This window comes from Solanum verrucosum, unplaced genomic scaffold (genome assembly GCF_900185275.1).
Source record: "Solanum verrucosum unplaced genomic scaffold, falcon-dt-bn FXZP01000183.1, whole genome shotgun sequence".
Lineage (NCBI taxonomy): Eukaryota > Viridiplantae > Streptophyta > Magnoliopsida > Solanales > Solanaceae > Solanum > Solanum verrucosum.
This window is the reverse complement of record NW_026020430.1, coordinates 4,155,224-4,181,624: the sequence shown is the minus strand read 5'-3', so window position 1 is coordinate 4,181,624 and position 26,401 is coordinate 4,155,224. Positions and strand designations below refer to the sequence as shown.

The 26,401-nt window shown below is 33.1% G+C and overlaps 3 protein-coding genes across 4 annotated transcripts; all 3 read left to right on the top strand.

Annotated features, from left to right (window-relative positions):
- Positions 1-816: 816 nt before the first annotated feature.
- Positions 817-6,345, top strand: LOC125807865 (UDP-xylose transporter 3-like). 2 transcript variants are annotated; one of them, XM_049487603.1, is made up of 9 exons: positions 817-898; positions 1,162-1,205; positions 1,286-1,438; positions 2,384-2,568; positions 3,193-3,260; positions 4,431-4,563; positions 4,785-4,946; positions 5,028-5,300; positions 5,859-6,345. In XM_049487603.1, the coding sequence occupies exons 3-9, from the start codon at positions 1,318-1,320 to the stop codon at positions 5,973-5,975; spliced, it is 1,059 nt and encodes a 352-aa protein (XP_049343560.1). In that variant the 5' UTR covers positions 817-898; positions 1,162-1,205; positions 1,286-1,317; the 3' UTR covers positions 5,976-6,345. The 2 variants fall into 2 exon arrangements, with proteins under 2 accessions (XP_049343560.1, XP_049343559.1); XM_049487602.1 differs by lacking the exon at positions 817-898 and adding an exon at positions 965-1,014.
- Positions 6,346-7,054: 709 nt separating this feature from the next.
- Positions 7,055-10,083, top strand: LOC125807893 (uncharacterized). The gene is made up of 8 exons (XM_049487642.1): positions 7,055-7,272; positions 7,456-7,572; positions 7,657-7,850; positions 7,928-8,033; positions 8,155-8,302; positions 8,606-8,745; positions 9,236-9,402; positions 9,584-10,083. Exons 1-8 carry the CDS (start codon positions 7,212-7,214, stop codon positions 9,875-9,877), a joined length of 1,227 nt encoding a protein of 408 aa, XP_049343599.1. The 5' UTR covers positions 7,055-7,211; the 3' UTR covers positions 9,878-10,083.
- A 6,763-nt stretch (positions 10,084-16,846) lies between these two features.
- On the top strand, positions 16,847-24,543 carry LOC125808028 (uncharacterized). The gene is made up of 9 exons (XM_049487804.1): positions 16,847-17,613; positions 19,840-20,025; positions 20,429-20,521; positions 21,158-21,340; positions 21,433-21,535; positions 21,758-21,943; positions 22,443-23,563; positions 23,679-24,049; positions 24,144-24,543. Exons 1-9 carry the CDS (start codon positions 17,392-17,394, stop codon positions 24,211-24,213), a joined length of 2,535 nt encoding a protein of 844 aa, XP_049343761.1. The 5' UTR covers positions 16,847-17,391; the 3' UTR covers positions 24,214-24,543.
- Positions 24,544-26,401: the final 1,858 nt, after the last annotated feature.

Below are 26,401 nucleotides of genomic sequence, written 5' to 3'. Positions count from 1 at the left end.
AATGAATGTAGTAATATGTTTGGATTCATTTTCTAGATATTTTAATTAATGTCAGAGAAATGTCTACATTCAATCACTAATATGAAATAAGTCTTTATTTCCAAGCATTGTTAAATTATAACAATATTTATTCAACTATTATTAATAGAGAAAAGACATAAAGACAAATTTGAAACCCATTTTAATCGTTATGGTGAACGTTAGACTTCAATGTTCCTTATAAACCTATTAAATCTTCTTCCAATATTTTCTTTCATTTTATAATATATATTAACTTGAATTAAAACAAATTTGAAATTTTACGTATTATTGAGATTAATCGCATAACATATAATAAATTTATAAATTTATTTACGTGACTCGAATCACAATCTTAAGATAAGAGGTCGATGATGGTTATCATCTGAGTGCAACACTCATGTTGAAACCCATTGATTTCTCCAAATATTTCCTGTATATACTTTTTTCACAGATACAAACACAGTCACATGATCCGTAGGAAAAAAAATTAATCGAAATTTAGTTAAAAAATCTAAAAAAATAAATTTAAAATTTTTGTCTTATCATAACTAATAATAAAACTTACAAATAATTTTACGACAAAAGATAGAGAATAATTATCAAAATTAGATGCAATTCATGTCGCAACCCATCAATTTCCCCAAATATTTCATTAATACATATACCCCTCTCATAGACACAGTCACATGACCCGCAGGCGAAAAGCTAGCAGGAATTCAGTTAAGAAGTCACCAATTTAACTATTAAATTACAAAAAAGTATAAATGTTAGTGGTGCAATTTTCTCCGCTCTCTTTCTAATTCTAATAATAATAATGCTTCAACTTCTATCGAACACTTAGCGCCTTTGTCCATTTTCGTGATCCGAAGCTTTACAGGTTCTTCTTCTTCCTCCATTTTTCTCTCTCCTTTTTACTTGTTCGTATAATCGTATGAAGATTGACAAAATGATCCAATTTTATATAAAGTATCAGATCTATAATTTTGCATTTCGGTAATCTTCTTAATATATTAACATATTCTTAATTTTTTTTAAAAATTACTCTGCATTTTTTTAAAATTTGTTGTTCGTGTTTGGATCTGTATATATTTATGTTGAATAAATCTCGTTTTTAAATATATTTGAACGTTTTGTTTTCAGCTGAGCTGGTTTTGTATGATTCATGGACGCACGATTGAGATAAGGTAAAAAAAAAACTCGGTTGTCAAATTGTGAGATGATTTTGTATTTAGGTTTATGTGTGAAATTTTATATTGATGTGTAGATTTTGAAGTTGGAATTGGAGAAGGAGCGAAAATGACAGAAAGCCAGAGGTTTCAGCTGGGGACCATTGGAGCACTGTCTTTGTCGGTGGTGTCTTCTGTGTCCATTGTAATTTGCAATAAGGCGCTTATTAGCACATTAGGTTTTACATTTGGTGAGTTTTGATAACTTTTTTCCGTAATGCAAATAATGGATGGTGTTTTGTTGTTTTTCTTTGTTCGGGTTCATTAGTGTAATGGCTAATATTACAAGTGAATTGCTTACATGCTTCATGAAATTAGGTACCTGCTTTATAATTGGTAGTATTTAATTTACCTTAAAAGATGAATTAGCTGATACATCGAAATAGAGGATAATCAACATAGAGGATTGAAGGATAGTTGATTGATTCATAGATTGCTTTAACATGGTTCTATGAGATTCACGAAGAGCTTGTGCAGGAAAGTTTTCTAAGATTGTCTCGTTTCTTCTATTGGGATGAATGTGCCGACCCAACTAGCTTGGGATTGAGGCATAGATAGTTGTTGTTTGGGTGAATGCGATTCAGTAAACGTCAATATTCTCTGTTGAAAAATGGGTTCGACAATGTAATTAGTAGGGACCAGAACAAGCTCAAATATTTGGCTTAGTTATTTCTCTGTTTGTGCTCTTCTTTAGTCATTATGCAATTATTTCCTCTATTCCTTTAATGTAAAACAGCTCAATTTGACAGTTGGTGAATTTGGCTTATGGCATACGAGCAGTAGTAGGAGAGAACACAGAATCAAATGTACCAAAAAAGAAGGAGGAGAGAACACAAAATCATGTGCAAGTGTTTGCATATAGTTAAACAAAAATTAGAACATAATGGAAATGGAAGATACTTCTAGATATTGCGCATTCACATCTAAAATATAGTTGGTTGTCAGTTGACACCTTTTTTTTTATAAAAAAATTGATAAGGAAATAGGGAGTTGGGAAAAGGATGATCCAATTTGGATCAGGGGATTGTTGATTTGTTGACACTTCTATTTTGGTACCTGCAAAACCTCATAAAAGAAAATTTTCAATTCTTATATCATTCTGCTTTGAGTTTCTAACTTCTTAAATTTTCACTCAGCTACGACTTTGACAAGCTGGCATCTTTTAGTTACATTTTGTTCTCTCCATGTGGCAAGATGGATGAGATTTTTTGAGCACAAGCCTTTTGATCCAAAAGCCGTTATGGGGTTTGGAATACTGAATGGGTCCTCTATTGGACTTCTTAATCTAAGCCTGGGGTTTAATTCTGTTGGATTTTATCAGGTTTGTTCTTTTTCCTTTTTGCTGTTAATGACTATCTGGTTTAAATGTTTTTTACCTGGGATCCTGGCTGCCTTAAATAGCGATTTATCTGGATAAGATCTTCTTTTCCCCCTCCTTTATCTTTATTCTCATTCCTTGTCCCCTTTTTTCTGGACTTATATTTCAAGGTATAGCAATGTATCCACTGGGATAGCTTTTCCTCATAAATTAGTTTTCTGGTGATTACTTGTTTGGAGTAGTTAGGTTTTATAAGATCTAAACTTGAAATTGCAACTTGTTCCACTGTAACCTGAATTATTCACATCACGATGTGCTACAAAAATCTTATTATGAAATGCTTAATGATCATTATGAAATTAATTATCAACATACATAGCTAGCTGAATTGTAAGGTTCTTTTCTATTTTCATTTATTGGGGAGGGCAGCAAACTCTTTCCCTTTTGTGGTTATAAACTACTTTACTTAATGTGATGAGATTCTCTTGTTCCCTATTGGTCTCTAACATTCATCACAAACTCAATTCTAAGTTGTCTCTACAAAGCAAGCCTTTTAGTTTCTGACTAATTTTAGAATCTTAAATGCAGTTTTTTTTTTCTGATTTTCTTCATTGTTTTGCATTTTAGATGACAAAATTAGCAATCATCCCCTGTACAGTTCTTTTGGAGACTCTTTTCTACAGGAAAAAATTCAGGTAAAAGTCCTCAACCTTGACTTTCTCAAAATGACTTTTTTTTTGTGATGACTGTGGTGTCCAGGCCAGCTTTCGCACATCTCGACTAATTCCACAGGATACCAGCAAAACGATGACTTTATTATTTCCACAGAAAGTTCTTAAAAAATCAGTTATGTTACACTAGGTAGATAGAGGATCACTCTACATTAACTTAACATCTATTTTTGAGAACTTTCTCTTCCCAGCGTATCAAACACAGGAATCTGTTCTCATTTTATTAAGCTTGGAGCATTACATTGGAGAAGCTTTTCGTTAACGTGTGGTTTGCTCGAACCGTCAAACCAGAAGTAATTTCTTGGAACAATTAAGAGTCTGAACCCTATGTCTTGTCCTTATCTAAAGTTGAATGTCAGAGGTATAGCATTATTCCCATATACAATCGTTTCTATACTAGATTAGGGTCAGCCATCATCCATAGTTAAAGGTTGAGCCAGTGAAATGATTTCACTGGCTGCTAACACGGTTAAATGAGATAGTGGAAGACCAAGTTTTTTGACAAGTTGTGCTTTTGATATATGTATGTTCCTGTAAAATGTTACTGATCATTAAGATTCTTGGAGCCAAGCCATCTCTGCTTATTTTGGGTCTTTGATAATTTAAAGACCCATTCCACATTGTCTATTATTATTAATTTTCTTTTTTTGGTTTTATCACTCTTAGATAGTTTGTCTTATTTTTATGCAATGTTCTGAAACATCCTTGTCAACATGAATGGAACTCTTTTTCAAGGAAAGTCTTTCTTGTTTAATTCAACTGTTGACTACTTATTTAAGGCTGAGCTAGACGCAATTTTAAGGTTGCAAGTGACTGGTGGATTATCAGATAATTGTAATGGTAATGGAGCAGTAAGTGAGGGAACTATCTGAAAGGTGGGTGCACATGAAGAGAAATTTTTACTCAAGTGAAGTATTTGGTGCACAAAAAGAGCTTCTTTGGTTCCACAATATTGACCCAAGTAACCTCTATGTATCTCTTGGTCTGGAGTGATGCTATTGCCCTATAAATTGATACTTTTTTCTAAATAACATTCTGCATTCATTTACTCTTTTGCTTAAGCATTTATGAAATTACCCTTTAGTTGTACATTTTTAGTAACGATTTGATTCCTGTCTCAACTATGATTTGCAGTAGGAATATCCAGCTTGCACTTACCGTTCTTCTCTTTGGGGTTGGAATTGCAACAGTAACTGATTTGCAGCTCAATTTACTGGGTTCTGTTTTATCTATGTTTGCAATTGTCACCACTTGTATCGCGCAGATTGTATCCTTTGCTGAATGGTCAATCAATTTTTTTCAGTTCTTTCCCTTACTGGCTCTGCTTACTTTATAAATCCCCAGTTTAGCAACCTTATTTTTGGCAAATAAGACTTTAAATTTTTATGGAAGTTGTTTTGTATGTGTTAGAAAGTGATGTTTGACCTATAGTTCACAGCTATTACATCATATCTTCTCTTGCTTGAATATCTTAACCCATCTTCTTAGATGACGAATACCATCCAGAAGAAGTTCAAGGTTTCTTCAACCCAGCTCCTGTATCAGTCTTGTCCTTATCAATCAATTACTTTGTTTATAGTAGGACCATTTTTAGATTGGCTTTTGACAAATCAGAATGTATTTGCTTTCAACTACACACAAAATGTGGTGGTAAGTTAGAAAATCATTTTCAATTTTAAGCTAGATATTGGCATTTAGCACTATTTGTTAACTTCAACGTGTTGATGGCAGGCCTTTATTGTTCTATCGTGCCTTATATCCGTCTCTGTGAACTTCAGTACTTTTTTGGTAATTGGCAAGACTTCTCCAGTCACCTATCAGGTCCTTGGGCATCTAAAAACATGTCTTGTTTTGGCCTTTGGGTATGTTCTACTTCGTGATCCCTTCAGCTGGCGAAACATTCTGGGTATCGTCATTGCTATGCTTGGGATGATACTCTATTCATATTGTTGTTCCCTTGAGAGCCAGCAGAAGTCTATAGAGGCTGCATCCCTTCTGTCTCAGGTATTACACCTTTGTTTTTTGGTGTTCCACATTGTGCTAGACAAAAAAGGTATTTCATATTATCATACACCAACTTGTGCAATATCTTGATTTGCAAGATGATTGTTAACGATGTCCAATATGCCCAATACTACCTCCCTTCATTCCACCTCATTACACTAGTACTAGATTTGCAATATTTCTTCTGAAATCGTTTAGTTAGTGGCATAAGTCGTTAGAGGGGCAGATCTAGAAGAAAGTTGTCATTAAATCCTTGTGCTCCCTTCACTGCCTCATTGTGTGTCACCTCATTACACTGCACCTCTAGACGGAAAGAAAACGAAACTTGCAAAATGGTTTAATTAGTTAGTGGCATGGGCCATGGGAGAGGCAGATCTGGAAGAAAAGTAAACTCCAAAACCTTATGCTCCCTTCATTTTAAACCACTACTCTTCTAGTGCTTATACCGAATAGTCACAGTTCCAGAAGCTGGTGGGGACTTGTGTTTTACTATCATCTTTCCTTTATCCATTTAGAACATAGATTTACTAATTCTCTCTGTTGTTTCTGTGGTTGAAGGTAAACGAAAGTGAAACTGATCCTCTAATAAATGTTGAAAAAGGCTCTGGCAATTTACCAGATAGTGTTGTTGCTCAGGCCCCTAGCTGGAATTCTAGCAAGGATCAGCACGTATAAAGCTTCTAACGGTTGGCTATTGGCTAGCCGTTTGATCAGAGTATAGGTAGACGTTTTCAGCAATGAAGATGTGTCTGCAAAGTTTTCCATACGTCACACAATGTGTTACAACTTACAACATTTGAAAAGAATATAGCTTTCTATTTTGCATTGCAGTTGGTAGATTTGAAGTATAAGGATAGCTGTCGCAACATAGCATTTTTGTTATCGAGCCTTGTACTAGTTAGACACACTTATATACTATACAAATTTACCTAGTTGAGTATTATGTTCCTCAGCAGCTCTCAGATTATTTCTTTCTTGGATTAGTTTATGTTCATATGAAGCAAATGAAGATGTTGAATTCGAATTGGTTAGATTTCTTTGTTCATTTTGCTCAAGTCTTTAATTATTTTAGTTCTTGTCTCTTCCCATATATGAGAGTTTTACATAATAACTTTCAATATTTAATTGAGATGATGTAAATTTTCTCTTTACCTTTTCCCCTATTTAAGGTGATTACATAAAATTGCCTAAATAAAATTGAATAAGGTAAGTTGAAGGAGTAGCAGGGGGGATGAGAAAGGCTAAGGCAGGCAGAATTGTCTACATTTTATAGTACCATTTATAATATATATAAAATTTTAAAAGGCTGAAGGTTTCTATGTTCAAATTCATAAGTTAAAATTTAGAACTTAAATTTCGAAATTTTAACTGTGTCGCTTGAGATAGAGGGAGTAATAATTATTCAAGTATCAACATTCAATAGTAATTTTTTATTTCTCACTTGATAAATGATATCCAAATTTCTTTTTTGTATTTTTACCTCTTCTAGGAGCTCCCTTTTGCGTCTTTAGTGACTCGAATTCATAACTTAGAGTCGAGGCGAAAGATGTTTACCACTTAGATAACCCCTTTCGATTTTATTTAAGCATTTGTTTAATGTGTGCCCTATTAGAAAACAACCCAACGACAACAAAAAGCATTCCTTTCATTTTAATTTAATTTACATGACATTATTTATTGAAACATAAATTTTCAGAAAATAAAGAATATTTTTCAAATTGTATAAGGAGAATATTATTTTTTTAAAAAAATTACGACGGACTAAAAGTGTAATTGTACATCCAGCGCCGGCGAAGTAAAGCAGTCGGATGACTTTCTCCGCCACCTCCCCTTCAGCAATCTCCGGCTTTTGACCCGACCCGTTTTTTTATATCTATTTTCCCCTACACCCGCTTTTTCTCATAATCAACAATGGAGAAACAAGGGAGCTCGAAGATGAATATCGCGATAATCCATCCTGATCTCGGAATCGGTAAATTATTATCTACACATATTTATTTTTCTTTCATAGATCTGTTTATCATTGCAATTTGTTGAATCCTTGATCAAATGAGTTATTTGTAGAAGATCATAAATTTCAAAAAAATGGGTATAATAATTTTTTGCGTCAATGAGAGATCTATGGGCTAATAGAAGCATATTTTATAATGTTTAGGTGGAGCTGAAAGGCTAATTGTTGATGCTGCTATGGAACTTGCTTCTTTAGGGCACAAAGTTCACATTTTTACTTCACATCATGATAAAAATCGATGTTTTGAGGAGACTCTGTCTGGTTAGAAATCTTACTTTCTATACTCAAGTCATATGCTAAACAAACATCCATTGTGCCCTTACTGATGTGAATACCACTTTACAGGTGTGTTTGATATTACAGTTTATGGTGCTTTTCTTCCTCGACATATCTTTTATCGGCTTCATGCAGTATGTGCATACTTGCGGTGCATGTTTGTTGCTCTCTGCTTGTTGTTTATGTGGCCTTCATTTGATATAATTCTAGCAGATCAAGTCTCTGTTGTCATTCCAATATTGAAGTTAAAGAAGTCTGCTAAGGTATTTTGATGGATTTGATGAAATCAACTGCTATGTAATGATCATTGAGATATATATGAAGTTTATACCTCATGCAGGTTGTATTCTATTGCCATTTTCCAGATCTTTTGCTGGCGCAACGTACAACTATTCTTAGGAGGATATATCGGAAACCTATTGACTTCATAGAAGAAATAACAACAGGTTTTTGTTGACATTTTGCCTTCTGTCCGTGGTGTTTGTTCATCTGTTATCGACGTTTTACTTGTTTTTTCATATCTGTTCAAACATCTGCTTCTTCTTTGATTGCTTGGTTAAACTATAGGAATGGCAGATTTGATTCTGGTTAACAGCAGGTTTACAGCATCTACTTTTGCATCAACCTTCAAGAACCTAGATGCACGTGGGATTAAACCAGCTGTTTTGTACCCAGCGGTCAATGTTGATCAGTTTGAGAAACCTGATGCCATCAAGTAAGAGACACCTTTCCATCTCTTGGTACCTTCTAGTTCGAGGTCTGATTGCAATAACACAACAAATTTCAATATTTGTTTCTTTAATTTTCAAATGCATCCTGCCCTTCCATGTGCTCTTAAAAAAGAAGGAGGGGGGAGGGATAGTAGGGAGGTGGAGAGAAGGTTACTCCATAGAGCTCAAAGAAACACAACTAATATATCAGATGATAGTATCATTTCAGTTATTCCTTTGTCCCTTGGAGGGGCATCTGATAAAATTGGAGCAATACAGTGATAACTTTAGTTGTTCATTTCTTTTAGGCTGAACTTTCTATCCATCAATCGATTTGAAAGAAAAAAGAACATAGAATTGGCAATATCTGCCTTTGCCATGGTTCACGCCCATGAAGTCCATGATCATCAAGGAGTTAACATGAATGATGTTTCCTTGACTGTTGCAGGCAAGTTTCTTCAATTCTTCAAGTTCAATGTATGCTGCATTATCCATCAACTTTTTCTTGTTCTCTGTTTTGCTTACGTCATCTCTTTTATTTGCTGTTGGTATTCATCTTGTATGGTTGATTTGTAGTGCAAAAGTTTCTGATATTCTGTTAGAGGTTTTGCGGAGTTTATCGAGAGCCAATAAGATATATGAACCTGTCTGATCTCATGTACATGATAAGGATATTTAGTGCCCTGAAACTATATAAAAATCAGATGCAACTAGTTATTGATCAAGTTAGCTATAGGACTTTTTTGGGTGCTTGTCTCCCTTTGATGATAAGCCCTCTTTTTTTATTTTTATGTGCCCTTAATACCTTGAATAGATGGATTTGAAGTATGCTTCAATAAACGAGTCCTAGATACCTGTTGTCTACCATCAGTGGCTGAATATATACTCAAAAGAAATCTTATTGCATGCTAATAGAGTTCTTCCTGCTTTTATTTCAGGAGGCTTTGATAATCGCCTTAGAGAGAATGTCGAGTATCTAGAAGAACTGAAAAAGTTGGCAGAAAGGGAAGGTGTTTCTCAGCGGGTCAGATTCATCACATCTTGCTCTACTGCTGAGAGAAATGCACTCCTTGGCCATTGCCTATGTGTTCTTTATACACCAAAGGTATGTCTGATTCTAATATCTCTTCAATGAGGAAAAGAAACATTTGTTCTTGAGAGTGACTTGTTGGAGGAATGTTGTCTTACCTTGGAGTATGCTGTTAGAAGGAGCATCTCCGTCTTTTCCCATATTTTTTTCACCTTGAAAGTAGGATGACATTTTCTTTCCTTTTTTGGAAGAGTAGGATGAGCATTTTGGCATTGTTCCTTTGGAAGCAATGGCAGCCTATAAACCTGTTATTGCCTGCAATAGTGGGGGTCCAGTGGAGACAGTAAAGCATGGCGTGACAGGCTTCCTCTGTGACCCTAGCCCACGAGAGTTTGCTTCAGCAATGTCTAATTTTATTCAGGATCCTCACATGTCTGAAAAAATGGGGCAAGATGCTCATCAACACGTTGCTGAGTCATTCTCTACCAAGATTTTTGGCCAGCATTTGAATAGATATCTTGTTGATATTGCTCGAGGTAAGAAGGAATGAGTATCCTTTCAGACCGTTACCTTAATAGCAAGTTGTCCTATTAGGAAGTTGTAGTGAAATTAACTCCTAATAGCGTGTAGCGGGAGTTAGTGCACCAGGCTGTCCCTTTTTAGTTTAGATTAACTCATGGTGATAGCACTACACTGATTGTGATACAAAAGTTGGACATTCTTTTTTCTTATTAATGCTTATAAAAAGTTACAGAATGCTTGTTAAAAATAGAAGGTTATGAGTTGTGGAAGTGGTTTCTCAGCCGTTCTTTTTAGGTTGATTTCTCGGATAGTCACTCAACTAATACTTATTATTTCAGAAATTCACTTTTCTTGTTGATTCTAATTTTCTTCAACAGAAAATGATATTTTGAGATAATAACTACTATTACTAGTTGAGTGATCAAGAAATCAACTCCATTATTTTTTCAGAAAGAATTAACATATAAATTAGTGTTTAGTTTTACATTGATCGACGTTGGAATATCAAATTTACTGATCAAGCAATAAACTTGATTAAAAATGAGTCTCCAATGAGATAATTAAAGTAGGGAAAGAGGATGAAGTTGCTTGTTCCTTCTTTATGGCTTAATAATAATGAAAAAAATAATTGTCTAATGCAACTTAATAATCATTTCATCATTGATTATGCACTATGATAATTGACAAGCCTGTCGTATTTTGCCAAATGTTACAATTACGTTTCAATCCAAGTAATTTGAAGTATGCAATATGAAATCAATAAAGTAGTCGAGATTGTTGGAAAGACATTCTTTTTTCTTATTAATGCCTATAAAAAGTTACAGAATACTTGTTAAAAATAGAAGGTTATGGTTTGTGGAAGTGGTTTCTCGGCTGTTCTTTTTAAGTTGATTTCTCGGATAGTTACTCAACTAATACTTATTATTTCAGAAAATCACTTTTCTTGTTGAATCTAATTTTCTTCAACAGAGAAAATGATATTCTGATATAATAACTACTTTTACTAGTTGGGTCATGAGTGATCGAGAAATCAACTCCATTCTGTTTTCAGAAAGTATTGACGTATAAATTAGTGTTTAGTTTTATATTGATCGACGTTGGAATATCAAATTTATTGATCAAACAATCAAACTTGATTAAAAATGAGTCTCCAATGAGAAAATTAAAGTAGGGAAAGAGGATGAAATTGCTTCGTCCTTCTTTATGGCTTAATAATAAGAGAAAATGGTCTAAAATCTCTCCAACTTATACCCGAAATCTCAACTACACACTCCAATTTCATGAGTGTCCTATCACCCCTTGGACTATTTAAAAATGAAATAAATGACTCCTTAAATGTTGAGTTGGCACAGAGAGTGCATTCACTCTCTTTGAGAGAGTGAGAAGCTTAAATAGTATTATATCTTATTTATTTATTTTTATAAGCAAAATGACACCGTTTTAATGGAGGATATTACTTTCCCTTTCATTTGGAGAAGACGAATCAACAGTTCCAACTCCATTTTTGATGGATGATAAATTTTATATTTGTTAGAGAAACTCATCGAACAAGTCGGCAATGACGAGGAAATAATCACTAGAAAAGATGAATTCGCCGACAAATTCAAAAATTCATACTTGAGCTTCGAAGCTCTTTAACAATGGTTGTCCATAGATTTGTATTTCGCCTTTCATTCGTCAATTTTTTTAGTTCAAATCAATTGATTTAGATGTTTTCAAACTCAAGAACTCAACAATGGAATTCTCATAAAGGATTCAATTTAGTCTCTACAAATTAGTAATTGCAAATGAGATTTTCAGATTTAGCTTTAAACCCAGAAACCCACATTTCTTTTTTGAATTTGACAGCTTTGTACGTCAATAGGGTTTTCTAGTTTTTGGCTCAAATCTTCACACCAAATTCGAAATCAATTAACAAGTAATGTGTAGATTTCATACACCAAACTTAATCACACTCACAGATTCGCACAAATCCGATGAACACGATGGAGAACAATAAATTTTTTTTTCAAATTTTCAGAAATTAATAAAGCCAAGAAAACAACTGAATGATTTTGAGGCAAGTATTATAGCAATCTAAAATTTGATGGATCAATTTGTGTATATATATCGTTTACAAGCTTTAAAAGAAAAAAGAAAAAAAATAGAATAAAGATAAAGAAGGAACTAAGAATATAAAAAAATAAATCATTGACAGCTGGTTGTGCATGTCCATCACTGCAAGTTATGAATGTGGGTGTTCAGTTTTAGGGTGCTATTTATTCCATTAAAAAATAGTTCAATGTATAATGAAGAACTCTAACTCTACAATGTGTAGTTGGAATTTCGGGTATAGGTTAGAGAGGTTTTAGACCATTTCTCTAATAATAATGAAAAATAATAATTGGCTAATGCAACTTAAGAATTATTTCATCTTTAATTATGCACTATGATAATTGACAAGCCTTTCGTATTTTGCCAAATGTTACAATTACGTTTCAATCCAAGTAATTTGAAGTATGCAATATGAAATCAATAAAGTAGTCGAGAATCATGAGATTTTAAATTTTAATCGAATAAAAATATTCAAAATGTCCTAGTTGGTAGAAGGTAACATATATTTCATAAAATTAATCGAGATGAATGTAAGTTGATCCAAGAAAAGAGTTACTATTAAACAACTTATTATATGGTCCCCCTTGCAATTTTTCAAGATTCCTTTACTTATCCTTTTCATACTTAAAAAGGATTTGTCACTTTGTTGTATTACGTAAAAAGACATTATCCAAACAAACAGAATTATTTTGTATACCGTATGTCCTAGAAAGTATACACGCTTAAATCGTGACCCAATAAATTTGTGGTCTATGCTATTTAAACTTATAAAATACGATTTTTTTTTACATTATCAGGTCATTTTAAAATATTTTATGGATATATTTTTATTAGAAGCATGGATATATTTTTGTGACAAGTGGCTTGTTACATCGAGTAAAATTATGTTATTTAATCAATAATCGACTCAAACCGACTCATGAGCATCTGTAAAGATGACATATAATCTTTAAAACTTGTGTGTGACCCACTGTGTAACAGAATTATGAAAAACGACGAATATGATACTCTGTATAAGTTTGGCTTTTCCTTAAACATGTAGGAATGATATCTCTATCTAACTGTATATGTGAAAAAAAATAAGCTTTTTTGTCGCGTGACTTTTAATAACATTCAATAAAAAAATTTAACGTTTACCGTATAAATTATGTATATGTACTTTTTACACTATCGATGAATAAAAGATAAATTGACTTAAAACTCATGTTTTTAGTAAAATTAATAATTTTTTTAGCGTTTACTGTATAAATGATGTAAATATACATTTTACACTACCGATAAGTAAACGACAAAATTGACTCAAAACTCATGTTTTTAATAAAATTAATAATTTTTTTAACGTTTACTGTATAAATGATGTAAATATACTTTTTACACTATCGATAACTAAACGACAAAATTGGCTAAAAACTTATGTTTTTAATAAAATTAATAATTTTTTTTAACGTTTACTGTATAAATGATGTAAATATACTTTTTACACTATCGATAACTAAACGACAAAATTGGCTAAAAACTTATGTTTTTAATAAAATTAATAATTTTTTTAACGTTTACTGTATAAATGATGTAAATATACTTTTTACACTATCGATAAGTAAACGACAAAATTGACTCAAAACTCATGTTTTTAGTAAAATTAATATTTTTTTAACGTTTACTGTATAAATGATGTAAATATACTTTTTACACTATCGATAAGTAATCGACAAAATTGACTCAAAACTCATGTTTTTAATAAAACTAGTTTTTCGACACGTGCTTTGCACGTGATTACCAATTCAAAATATATATGTTATAGTAAATAGTATTGCTTATTTAAGCGAAGATGTGAACAATAAGCTTTGCATAAAATAATATTGCAGATTCTTTTGTGAATGTTAAATGTGGATTAATAATTTTTTTAACTTTTCTGGTATAAATGATGTAAATATACTTTTTACACTATCGATAAGTAAACGACAAAATTGACTCAAAACTCATGTTTTTAGTAAAATTAATCAATTTTTTAATGTTTACCGTATAGATTATGTAAATATACTTTTTACACTATCGATGAATAAAAGATAAATTGACTTAAAACTCATGTTTTTAGTAAAATTAATAATTTTTTTAACGTTTACTGTATAAATGATGTAAATATACTTTTTACACTACCGATAAGTAAACGACAAAATTGACTCAAAACTCATGTTTTTAATAAAATTAATAATTTTTTTAACGTTTACTGTATAAATGATGTAAATATACTTTTTACACTATCGATAAGTAAACGACAAAATTGACTAAAAACTTATGTTTTTAATAAAATTAATAATTTTTTAACGTTTACTGTATAAATGATGTAAATATACTTTTTAAACTATTGATAAGTAAACGACAAAATTGACTCAAAACTCATGTTTTTAATAAAATTAATATTTTTTTAACGTTTATTGTATAAATGATGTAAATATACTTTTTACACTATCGAAAGTAAACGACAAAATTGACTCAAAACTCATGTTTTTAATAAAACTAATTTTTCGACACGTGCGTTGCACGTGATTACTAGTTCAGAAAATATATGTTATAGTAAATAGTATTGCTTATTTAAGAGAAGATGTGAACAATAAGCTTTGCACAAAATAATATTGCAAATTCTTTTGTGAATGTTAAATGTGGATTAATAATATTTTTAACGTTTACTTTATAAATGATGTAAATATACTTTTTACACTATCGATAAGTAAACGATAAAATTGACTCAAAACTCATGTTTCTAGTAAAATTAATATTTTTTTTAATGTTTACCGTATAAATGATGTAAATATACTTTTTACACTATCGATAAGTAAACAACAAAATTGACTCGAAACTCATATTTTTAATAAAATTAATATTTTTTTTAGCTTTTACCGTAGAAATTATGTAAATATACTTTTTACACTATTGATAAGTAAACGACAAAATTGACTCAAAATTCATGTTTTTAATAAAATTAAATTTTTTTTAACGTTTATCGTATAAGTGATGTAAATATACATTTTACACTATCAATGAGTAAATGACAAAAATGACTCAAAACTCATGTTTTTAATAAAATTAATATTTTTTTAACGTTTACTGTATAAATTATGTAAATATAGCAAGTTGGTATTCACATGGTGGCACTTGATATGTTACACATGGTTGATCTTTTTACTTGCTATGTTACACATTTAGGTGATAAATCATTTGTTTTTTTCATTACCTAAATGATAATTAATTAATTATTTTATTTTGGTGGATTATTTTGGAATTATCGTGGACATTCACCATTTTTATTTTTTGGGTGTGCATGCATCAGATAAATTCACTCATGTGCAATAATTTTTGTACTAGGCAAATTCAATGTGACAAATTAGATCGAGAAAACGTTAGATATAAGAAATTGATGTGTGACTTTCTTTATTAAGTACTATCTATGTACCAATCCTTACGGGTCTTTTTTATGGTATTTTATTCTTTCTCAATTGCTTAATCATAGTACGAGGATATTATATTAATGTTAAAATGAGATGCATGTGACAAATGAAAGCCATTTTATTCTCTCTCAAATTGTTAATTAAATCATAGTACACGAATATATTAATTAATGCTAAAATGAGATGCATGTGAAAAATGATTAAAGTTCTAAGTCTAAATACCAAGATGGTCCAGACCAAAAATCTGAATTTTGAAATTCATGTTTGTCTAGTCGTATTAGAAGAAGAAAAAAAATTAATTTCAACAATGAAATTAAATAATTTTGACTCATCTCGATTTCACAAATGTTGAAACACTGCGATAACAACGATAGCAATTATGGCTCGATCCCCCTAACACGTTAAAATCAACTATATAAATTTGTATGTATAATACTATTCAATTTAAACTCATCTATATCAATATTATATAAATTAAAATTATAGAAAATAAAATATAAAAATAATAGAAGTTTTTTTTTTATATATATTTTCTACGGACGTATAATATAAGATTTTGAAAATGTTTTTTTTTTTAATAAAAGATATTTTTAAAGCAATGTTTGGTTATATATTGGAATGGACTTTTCGTTTTGACTTTTTTTTTCAAATTTGATCAATTGGAGACGTGTTTTTTTAAAAATGAAATGCATGTTCAAATACAATTTCAATCGTTGAAAATTATTTTTCAACTTTAAAAGTACTTTTAATTTTTTCAAGTATCGGTCAAATCTATATTCAAACGCCTACTTAAAGTAAAATTATAAATGCTAAAACATTTATTTTTTTATTTATCCTGTCCAATAAAGGAAAAATAATATTCTCCTAACTAATTATTCATAGGAATAAATCGAGGAAGAAGAGTTCCAGATTCTCTTTCTTTTTATTTTAGGATTTTTCCATAAAAGGGAATTTGTTTAAAGTGGGGGTACAGTAGAGTCAAATCTATAAATTAAAGTCTTCATATATAAAGTATTTTTAAATTTATGTTATCAATATTATTTGACACAAAAAATAATAATTTTTTTATGAATTTCGTTTGACTTGAATATAATAATTAAAAATTTCAATTTAGGAAAAAAAAGTAATTGATATATAAACATCCCATATTTGCATAAAATCATGAAAAAAAACAATCAAATATCGCTATACTAGTTAACATCTAATTATTTGCTCTAAAAATTCTTTCCAAATAGTCTTAAATTTTCTCACAAGACAAACAAATATGATGTTTTCAATCAATGGTTATTAATCGAAGGTAAGTTTGTATTACGTATTATTACTAATACCATGACTTGTTTTTACTTTGCGAAAATTAATTTGACTAACATTTAACGTTTAATTAATTCGAACCTCGAAAAGTGAAAAGTCACATAAATTTTAGTATATATAATAAAGTTTGATCGGGATATATAAAGTCGTAAAGCAAAAATTGGATAAGTTATGAATAACGGCATTTGAACATTGCGCCACCGTGTTCCGCCGTAGAGTTCACCGGCGTCCGACAGAAAACAGAGTAATCTCGAAGAAAAAAAAAAACCCAAAACATATATATATGTATACAAGAATTGCACGTAATTGCAGGTAGAAACGGATGTGAAGAAAAGCAGAAGAAAGTTTTTTGGATTTTGAGGAAGAAAACAAGAACAGAGAGGGGTAGGGGTGGTAGGGTTATGGGGGAGGTGGGGGCAATTGAGAATTGTCTCCTTCTCCGGAATTTTTTGTTCCCTTTTTCTTCTTGACATTAAAGACGATAATCAGATTACCGATATCCAAAAAAAATATACATGACATAAATACTATATATAGCAATATTTTTTCTTCATTTTCCCCCATTTACCCATTTGTTTACTTTGTCTAGAACATTCCATGTTGTCAATGGCCTCTAAAACCCTACAATTTTCTTGGGTATTAATCAGGATTTTTTTTTAATTTTTTTTTTGGTTGAAAAGGAAGGGGGGCTATGGGTTCTTGTGGAGTCGTAAACCGGGTTGAAATGGAGCCTCGATGGGTGGAGATGTTGGGTCCTGATCCATCGGCAGTTACGGAGGATAGTTGGGCTGTTGCTGAAGAAGCTGTACAAGAGGTTGTGAATTGTGTTCATCCGACTCTTGATACTGAAGAGAAGAGGAAAGATGTTGTTGATTATGTGCAGAGACTCATCAGATGTACTCTTGGATGCGAGGTCATTTTTTCCTGAATTTAATTTGATTTGATTAATTGATTGCATAATTGAGATTTTAGCTGTTGATTCCTGAATTTGCATGTCTATTTGCTGTTCCAATTCAATCGAAATGTTATTTTAGCTTTCAATTGATAACTCATCAGATGTTCTCTTGGTATGCTTTTTTTTTTTTTGGATGGTGTTGGGGGTTGGGGGATTGGTCAACTTGTTGGGGGTTACAAAACAGTGTGTTACCTTTTCTTGGATGGGTTTTTCAAATCTGCTGAACAGATAAGGGTAAACTTAATCGTTTACGATCTATCTCAACGGATACTTTACTAATCTAAGATGGTATGAAAGAAAGGGGGGGGGGGATGGTTGTCGAAAGAGAACAAAATCGCTATTTACTGCGACCGTTACACTACATTATTAGCGGCGTTTCTTTTTTACAACTACAACATACCTATTGTAATCCCACAAGTGAGGTCTGTTGAGTGTTGTTTCGGGTAGACCCTTGACTCAAATGACGTGTAATTAAAGCAGGATTGGAAGAGATTTTTCTTTTTTGTAGTTCGAAAAGAACAAAATTGCTTTTTACTGCAACCGTTGTACTACATTATTTTCTTGGATGGTTTTTTCATATCTGCTGAACAGATAAGGGTAAACTTAATTATTTACGATCTATCTCAACGGATACTTTACTAATCTAAGATGGTAAGAAAGAAGGGGGGGGGGTGTTGTTGGAAGAGAACAAAATCGCTATTTACTGCGACCGTTACACTACATTATTTGCGGCGTTTCTTTTTTACAACTACAACATACCTATTGTAATCCCACAAGTGAGGTCTGTTGAGTGTTGTTTTGGGTAGACTCTTGACTCAAATGACGTGTAATTAAAGCAGGATTGGAAGAGATTTTTGTTTTTTGTAGTTGGAAGAGAACAAAATCGCTATTTACTGCAACCGTTTTACTACATTATTACCGGCGTTTCTTTTTTACAACTACAACATACCTATTGCAATCCCACAAGTGAGGTCTGTCGAGTGTTGTTTTGGGTAGACCCTCGACTCAAATGACGTGTAATTAAAGCAGGATTGGAAGAGATTTTCTTTTTTGTAATAACAAAATGCTGTTTGTGCTTACTTACAAACACCTTGACTAATCCGCCTAGTCCTTGCTGCTTCACACCAGCACATGTACTGAGTCATCAATGTTTAGGAAGATGGGAAGAATTCAATTAATATAAGTTTCACTTTGATGAGATTAGGACCTTGGTTCTGAAGGTTGTCTCTTTAGCTCTTCAACTGCATGACTAGGCCACCCCGTTGGTGGCCAATTTTAAAAAAATTAAAGTTCTACTGCAGATTGTAGTGTTAAGCTGAAGATTCGCTTCTGGCAGATTCACTTCTTCCTCATTCATCTATTTTTGGGTAAACCAGGATATTTCATTGTAATGTTTGCCGCACTACTTCAGGAGTGATATTTCACTAATTTATTTCTGCTAGTAAAAGTGTAAGCTGGTTCCTTATTGATGAGGCTGACAACACTTACTTCCATAGTTTTCATTGCGTGTCAAGTAGTTTCTTGTCTCTTTAAGTGTTCTTTATACACCTCTGAGTCAATTCAAGATCAGGAAACTAATTTAGTTGTTAATTAAACATATCAGATTAAGACCGAAGTGTGTGATTCATCTTTTAATTCTACTACAGTTTTAACGTAATGCATAACTTAGTAAAAAATGAACCCCTTTGTTCCAGCCGACTAACTTGAGCAACTCTATACATTTGAAATGTTCAAATCTTCTCTAACTTTACTTGTCCACAGAATAGTTGAATGTTTTTTTCTCCCTCTGAATCTGGGGCGGATCTAGCATACATTGCATAGTAGAATTCCAAACCAAGTAGCTTTGGATTGGACATTATATATGTGCTAAAATCCCACTAAATAAGGACAGATTATTGATTTCTTATCCAGTAAATCAAATGTTATTTGTTGGAATTCCGAACTCGAACCCATAGTGTTTAAATCCTGGATCACCCCTGCTTCAAATTACATTCTGCTTCCTTAGTTGGCATCAGCTTCAATATTGCATAGTCTGGTGTGCTTGAACTTGAAACCTAAGTTTATCATCACATATTGTGCTTGAAGTATGTCACTTCTGTTTTATGTTTTCTAACTGTTTTAAGGTATATCTTGCTATCTATTATCTTAATTGAGTTTTGCTGATTATACTTGTTTGTCATACAGGTTTTCTCATATGGATCAGTGCCACTGAAGACCTACCTTCCTGATGGTGACATTGATTTGACTGTTTTTGGCAGTCCTGTTATTGAAGAAACATTAGCCCGTGATGTTCTCGCTGTTCTGCAGGAAGAAGAGCTAAAGGAAAATACTGAGTATGAAGTCAAGGATCCCCAATTTATTGATGCTGAGGTTCTTTCCTAACTCTAATGACAGAAGTATACTCAAACCTTCAAAGTCTGTAAAACAAACTGAGTTGGATGAAGTATTTCACAGTTCTTTCAGCTACAAATAGTTTTTATCTCGATATCCTGCCACCTATGGAAGATGGATACTTGAGTTTAAGCATAGTGGAGCTATTAGCATGCCATTTCTTTTTTTTTTTTGGTGTGGTGCGCGTGGGGGGGTGGGGGTGGGGGTGGGGGGAGCTTGCACTTTTAGTAGCTTGATGAACGTTATCGTAATTGAATGTTGTTTGATAGAGGTGTACTACTATCTATTTAGTTCGGCTATCCATAGTCATTCAATAGATTTATGCTTAATTGATTATTTATTATCTGTTAAAGTTTGAAAAGTTTTGAATTTCTCATGGCAGGTTAAGCTCGTGAAATGTATTGTACGAAATACTGTGATAGATATTTCCTTTAATCAGTTAGGAGGACTTAGCACACTCTGTTTCCTTGAGCAGGTAAGTTACCAGCTAACTGTCAACATTCAAATAATCTTGTTCCTATAGGTGCTCGGATGTGGGTCAATGACTGTGTTAATGTGATAGAGCCTCCGTGCTTTAATTTTGTTTCAAAGACTCTTATATACAAGATGTTTTGCATGTATTGGTTAAGCAGAAACAACAGGAACTGAAAAAGGGTTTAATGGGATCTCTAAAACAGAGAATGCACCTCTTTTAGTTATGGCCTTATAGGTATTGATTTAACTACAGCAGTATGTGGTTGGATAGAGTGGGATCTTTTGGTTAATTGGTTCTTGTTATTTCTTACCAGCCCAATTCCCTCTCTAATTACCAGGTGGTTGTAAACTTCTACTCATTTAATAATATATATAGCTGAGTGTTGACATCATCATATATCTCTCCATTCTGCAGTATTTGGACCAACTTTTTTTTATGCGATTTGTGCTTAAAATGAGCTACATTTTGCTTTTTAAACAAATGTCTGATAGAGTTTAGTTGTTTATTATCTATTTCAGATTATTGTCCTTTTAAATATCTCCCCCTCTGATCAATTGATTTTATTCTTCTGTTTCATGTTAAATGAGGAAATGAACAGCTAATTTTATTCTTGTCTTCTCTGTTTCATGACCGCAGGTAGATCGCCTTGTTGGTAAAAATCATCTATTCAAACGTAGCATTATTTTGATAAAGGCTTGGTGCTATTATGAAAGTCGTGTTCTTGGTGCACATCATGGTCTGATTTCTACATATGCTTTGGAAACACTGGTCTTATTTATATTCCAACTGTTCCATTCATCGCTAAATGGTCCTCTAGCGGTAATTACTTGTTTGTGCCTTTTTACTTTGTGCATTGAGCTTGGTATGCAAGTATAAGTGTATTTAATATTCCTTTTTTTGCTTGCTTTTAGGTTCTCTATAGATTTTTGGATTACTACAGCAAATTTGATTGGGACAACTATTGTATCAGTTTGAATGGTCCAGTATGCAAATCCTCCCTTCCTGAGTTATTTGGTAAGCAATGCTCTTCCTTTCATAATTCATTGATGTAGTTGGTGATCTCCTTCAGATGTCTACAGCCTTCTAGGATTTTTTCTCACTCTTATGCATAAGCTTACAAAGAGATTGATGTTTCTCCTCTTTTTGGCTTTTGGGTGGTATATGGGTTAGTTGAGTGAAGATTCTGTTTTTCTTTATTCTGTTTTTTTCTCACAGTCACCGTTTATCTGTCTGCAGTTGAGATGCCAGATTATATAAGCAACGAGCTGTTGCTAAGTGAGGAGTTTTTAAGGAACAGTGCGGAAATGTTCTCAGTTCCATCCAGGGGTCTTGAGTCGGACACACGACCATTTCAACAGAAGTATCTAAACATCATTGACCCCTTGAAGGAAAATAATAACCTTGGACGTAGTGTCAGCAAAGGTACAACTTGAATAACTTATATTTTGTGGTTTACAAGTTTGTTATATAGGAAACCCGTCCCCCTTTGTTTCTTTGTTTTTCTTTTTATCCTTTTCTGGTACTCTGGGTAGTCAGAAACTATGAAGAATGGCAGATCCTTATGAACTGGTTCTGCTGTTTTGGCGACAATTGAGATCATTACCAAGTTTGTTTTGTCTGCTTATCCAAGTCTTCCTTTTCATCTTTGCATTCTCTTTTTTTTTTTTGTAGCTGCCAGAAGTACATAAGCCTTGCCTTGTTACCACCACTAGTTAGATAATGAGCAATATGTTTAACGATTGCCTGCCCAGGAGTATATAAGTTATTTGAGAGTTAGTATGCCTGTAGAAGAGAAGTTTTGGAAACTTAGAATGTGCTTGTCATGTTATTTCCAGGAAATAGCATGATTGTGGTGCTTTGAGTATTTAGGTGGTCTATGTTGCTCTGTCTCACGCATAAATTATGTTTTGATTCCCTTCAGGTAATCTCTATCGAATACAAAGAGCTTTTAAGTATGGGGCCCGCAAGCTTGGCGATATTCTTTTGTCACCAGATGACAAAGTTGCTGATGAGATCAAGAAGTTCTTTGCAAACACTATTGAGAGGCATAGACTCAATCATGTGGCTGAATTGCAATATTCCAGCCTAATTTTTGGTGATGAAGATACATGTTCTTCATTATCTCCTGCTGAATTTTATGCCAATGCTAGAATGCTTCTGAAATCATCAGACGGTGATTTTGAGAATGATTGCCTGAAAAAGGCATATACATCAATATCAAATGAGTTGTTGAGTAGTTTGATGAATGGAGCTTCTTCAGAGATGGTGTCAGAAAATGGCTCCTTTTCAGATGATGCACTAGTGTCAGGATTCTGTCAATACGGATATGCAAATGATCCTTTAGCTTCTGTACCTCTAAATCTCGGTGTTTCAAATGGCTCATATGAGTGTAGTTCTAATGGAAATTCCATGAGTTCTCTTTCTTGGAAGCATTACTATGCTCCTCCGTTCTATTTCAATAAATCATCTGTTGAAAATGGGAACTGTGAACCTGAGTTGTGCCAAAGTGACCTATCTGATTCTTGTTTGGGGGTGGAAACCCCAAAGTGCCCTCAGGAGAGCAGCAGCATTTACCAAGCAGGTACTGATTATAGTGAGGACTTCTGGTCTGGTGGTTCAGAAATCTCAAGTCCAAGGACCAGTGTTTTAGAAAGTGTAACTCTCGATATAGGGGAAAGGGACTTGGCAAGCACAGCTGGAGATATTGAAGCTATAAATCCTTTGGTGGACTTAAGTGGGGACTATGACAGCCATATACGGAGTTTGCTTTATGGCCAGTGTTGCTATGGGTGTTATCTTTCAGCACCAGTACTTAATAGTCCTTCATCACCTTCTCCATCTCAAAACAAAAACTTTTGGGATACTGTCCGACAATCAATACCACTTAGAAAGAACTCATTTTGGCAAACAAATGGGAATGGTATGCTTGTGGTGAAACCAGCTGCTCAACCTTCTGGCAATGCTCTATCATCTGATGCTACTTTAGGTTCTGACAAGAAAGAAATGGCACAAGGAACTGGCATCTACTTTCTGAATACGGTAGTTTTCTCTTACAATCTGGCCAGTTTATTTCCCATATTTTGGTATCTTAGTTTGTTTAGATAAGTATCTCCCTTTTTGTAAAGCTTGAGGCGGTTTTTGTATCTCCTTTCAGGAGTATCACCAGGAGAGACGTAAAGGACGGACTAAGAGTAAGGCATTAGGAAGTCATGGTCAGTTTCATTTGCATAGTGGCACCCATAGTCACGAGTGTGTTGCATTTTCTGATGCAAATCATTCAGAGGAGATTTCAGCTGTAAAATCTTCTGTTGAAGGTCGTGAGAAGTTAGCCTCTTCTAGCCAATCTGATGGCCTCCGCGAAGAATCTCATGCCAATGCTTTCTCGAATTCATCATGTAGAATTGAATTTGGATCTCTGGGTAATCTCTCTGAGGATGTGCTTTCACACACTTCTCGTGATGTGGTCCTGATTCCAAGTGTCCCACAAAAAGTGCAACTTTCACAACCTGCTTGTAGTAAACAAGGAAGGTAGGAAAAGTTCCCTACTTTTTCTATTTTTAGACTGTGAAGTAGTATGATCTTTGTTACTAGATACTAACTGAAGTTCTAATTTGGTTTTCAGGGATGCAGAGCATTCGTTAAGGCTGAAGAACGAAGATGAGTTCCCTCCTCTACCATTGTGGAAGGTTTAGGATTTCCTACTTGTTTGAAGACTGAAAGGGAATTTTACAGTGAAAACTAACAAAAACAGATACTTTAGGCAGATATCAGATATAAAAGAGAAACTTGAAGACGGTATATCCGAGTATGTCTTTTTTTTTTTTTTTGGATGCACATCTAGGTGGAGCCTTTTTGGTAGCAGGAGAGTACAACAATTACAGCTTAGTTCCGATCTAGTCGAGGCCAGCTATATGAATGTAGTGTAACATAGCATATGCATACTGTACAGTTTCTTTGGCAGAACTTCGTTGCGCCATTGGCTGTAATGCTGTAGTTCCTGTGTTACCACCATTGCAAACTTTTAGTGCATGTTAGCTTCTAATCATTTTGGTGCTGCTCATCTGTTTTGCTTCATCTTTAATCTCTGTTTGGCAGTAGTATGTGGCCCCTTCTGGAGATTTGGCTGCATTTACATCCCTTTGGTCATCTGTTTTTACTTCATATTTAATGTCTCAGTGACAATAATGAGTACATGACTTTTGGGATTCGTCATTGATTGGACAATAGTTTTGATGAATGATGTGCCACCCAACTTAAGGGTGCGACTTGGAGGTTAATGAAGTGGATGAAAACCTCTGAGATATCAGGGTTCGAATTCCAGAGACAAGATATTGGGTGATCTCATTTCACTTGTTATAGGCCTTGGGGGTAGGTGTGTGTGTGTCGGGAGGGGGGGGGGGGGTTAGAGTTACTAGATATGTGTGTTGATGAAAGGTAACATTAGGATAGTCGATGTGTGCACAAATGGGTGTGCCACTGTTATATAGAACAGAAATTATCGTTTTTTTCTTATGGATATCTATTTTGCCCATTTTTTCTGAGATAAATTAGGCTAGTTCTATTATAAATGATCCATCTTGATGTCCAATTTCACAAAAAACAAGAAATCAAAATTACTCGCGGAATGTCCATTCTTTCTTCCTTGACCTACATATTCACGCCCTTTAGAGTTAAAGAAAGAAATAGTAATTTTAAGAGTTGTTGTTTTTGAGTTTCCACTCTTATAACTAATACTAATATGCAAATGCAATCGTAAGTAGGTCTATCTCAAGTGGAATAATATTACTAATTAGTAATATTATTGTTAGGAACCATCTGTTTAAAGTAAGTCCAACCTAGTAAACCGTTTAGTCTTATGTCTTAAAATCCATAAATAATTATTCTAAGTAACAACCATTCTAGAATGATTATAGCTTAAACCTAATAAAGCTCAAATTAAACTTGGGAACCCAAAATCAACAAAAGTATATATATAGTTATACTCCCACTCTGTTACAAATTATCTAGTGCGGTTCTTAAAAATAGTTGTCTTTAACAGGTTATATCTTAATTAAGACATAAATAAGAATAAGATAGTCAAAATTCTTCTTGATTAATGTTTTTTTAAAGAGGCGTGTAAAAAAAACACGAAAACGAAAATGGACCACAGATGATAGTTGTGAATACTAGTGATTGATTTTGATTCGAGGATCTTACGCAGCGAAGCGAACTCTTCTATCGTGTTGTATTTTCTCTGGCAGACCCCCACCCCCGATCCATCATATTGTCGAAATAAAAATTTTATGTGAGAGCTGAAGCCCCAATAGGAGAATTGAGAATTTTTGTGATAGGAGATGAGAGCGTTTTTCCAAAATTCACCCACCAGTGGGAATGAATACAGTACTATTTTGTCTCTAGGTGGGATTTAATGAACACGTGCATAGTGTATTCTTTTTATTTAATAGTAAAATAATTTGTGTTTCAATTATTACATAAGATGAGAACGAAAAGTGAAAGTGTGAATACAATAATACAAATACAATCATGTGTGATTTGATTTTGAGAAGAATTTTGTGTGCCCACAAAGAGATATGCTGTTTCCTACAAAAATAATAATATATATATATTCTGTGGATAAGAATAAAAAACAATTATTAGTGGGGGTGAAATAGATAAGAAAATGAAGTGTTTTTTTTAAGTCAACTCATTCCTTGATGGAAAATGAATTTAGATGAGACTTCTGACCTCTCTACCGTCTCGAGAGTTCTGGTAGGATGAATATGAACATTAATCTTTAATCAAAGCATAATATTTGAATTTAAGGAATGAAAAATCATTTTTTATCCAATAAATCTTACATAATATGTGTTTGAATTAGTTAATTTCAAATCAGGTATTAAA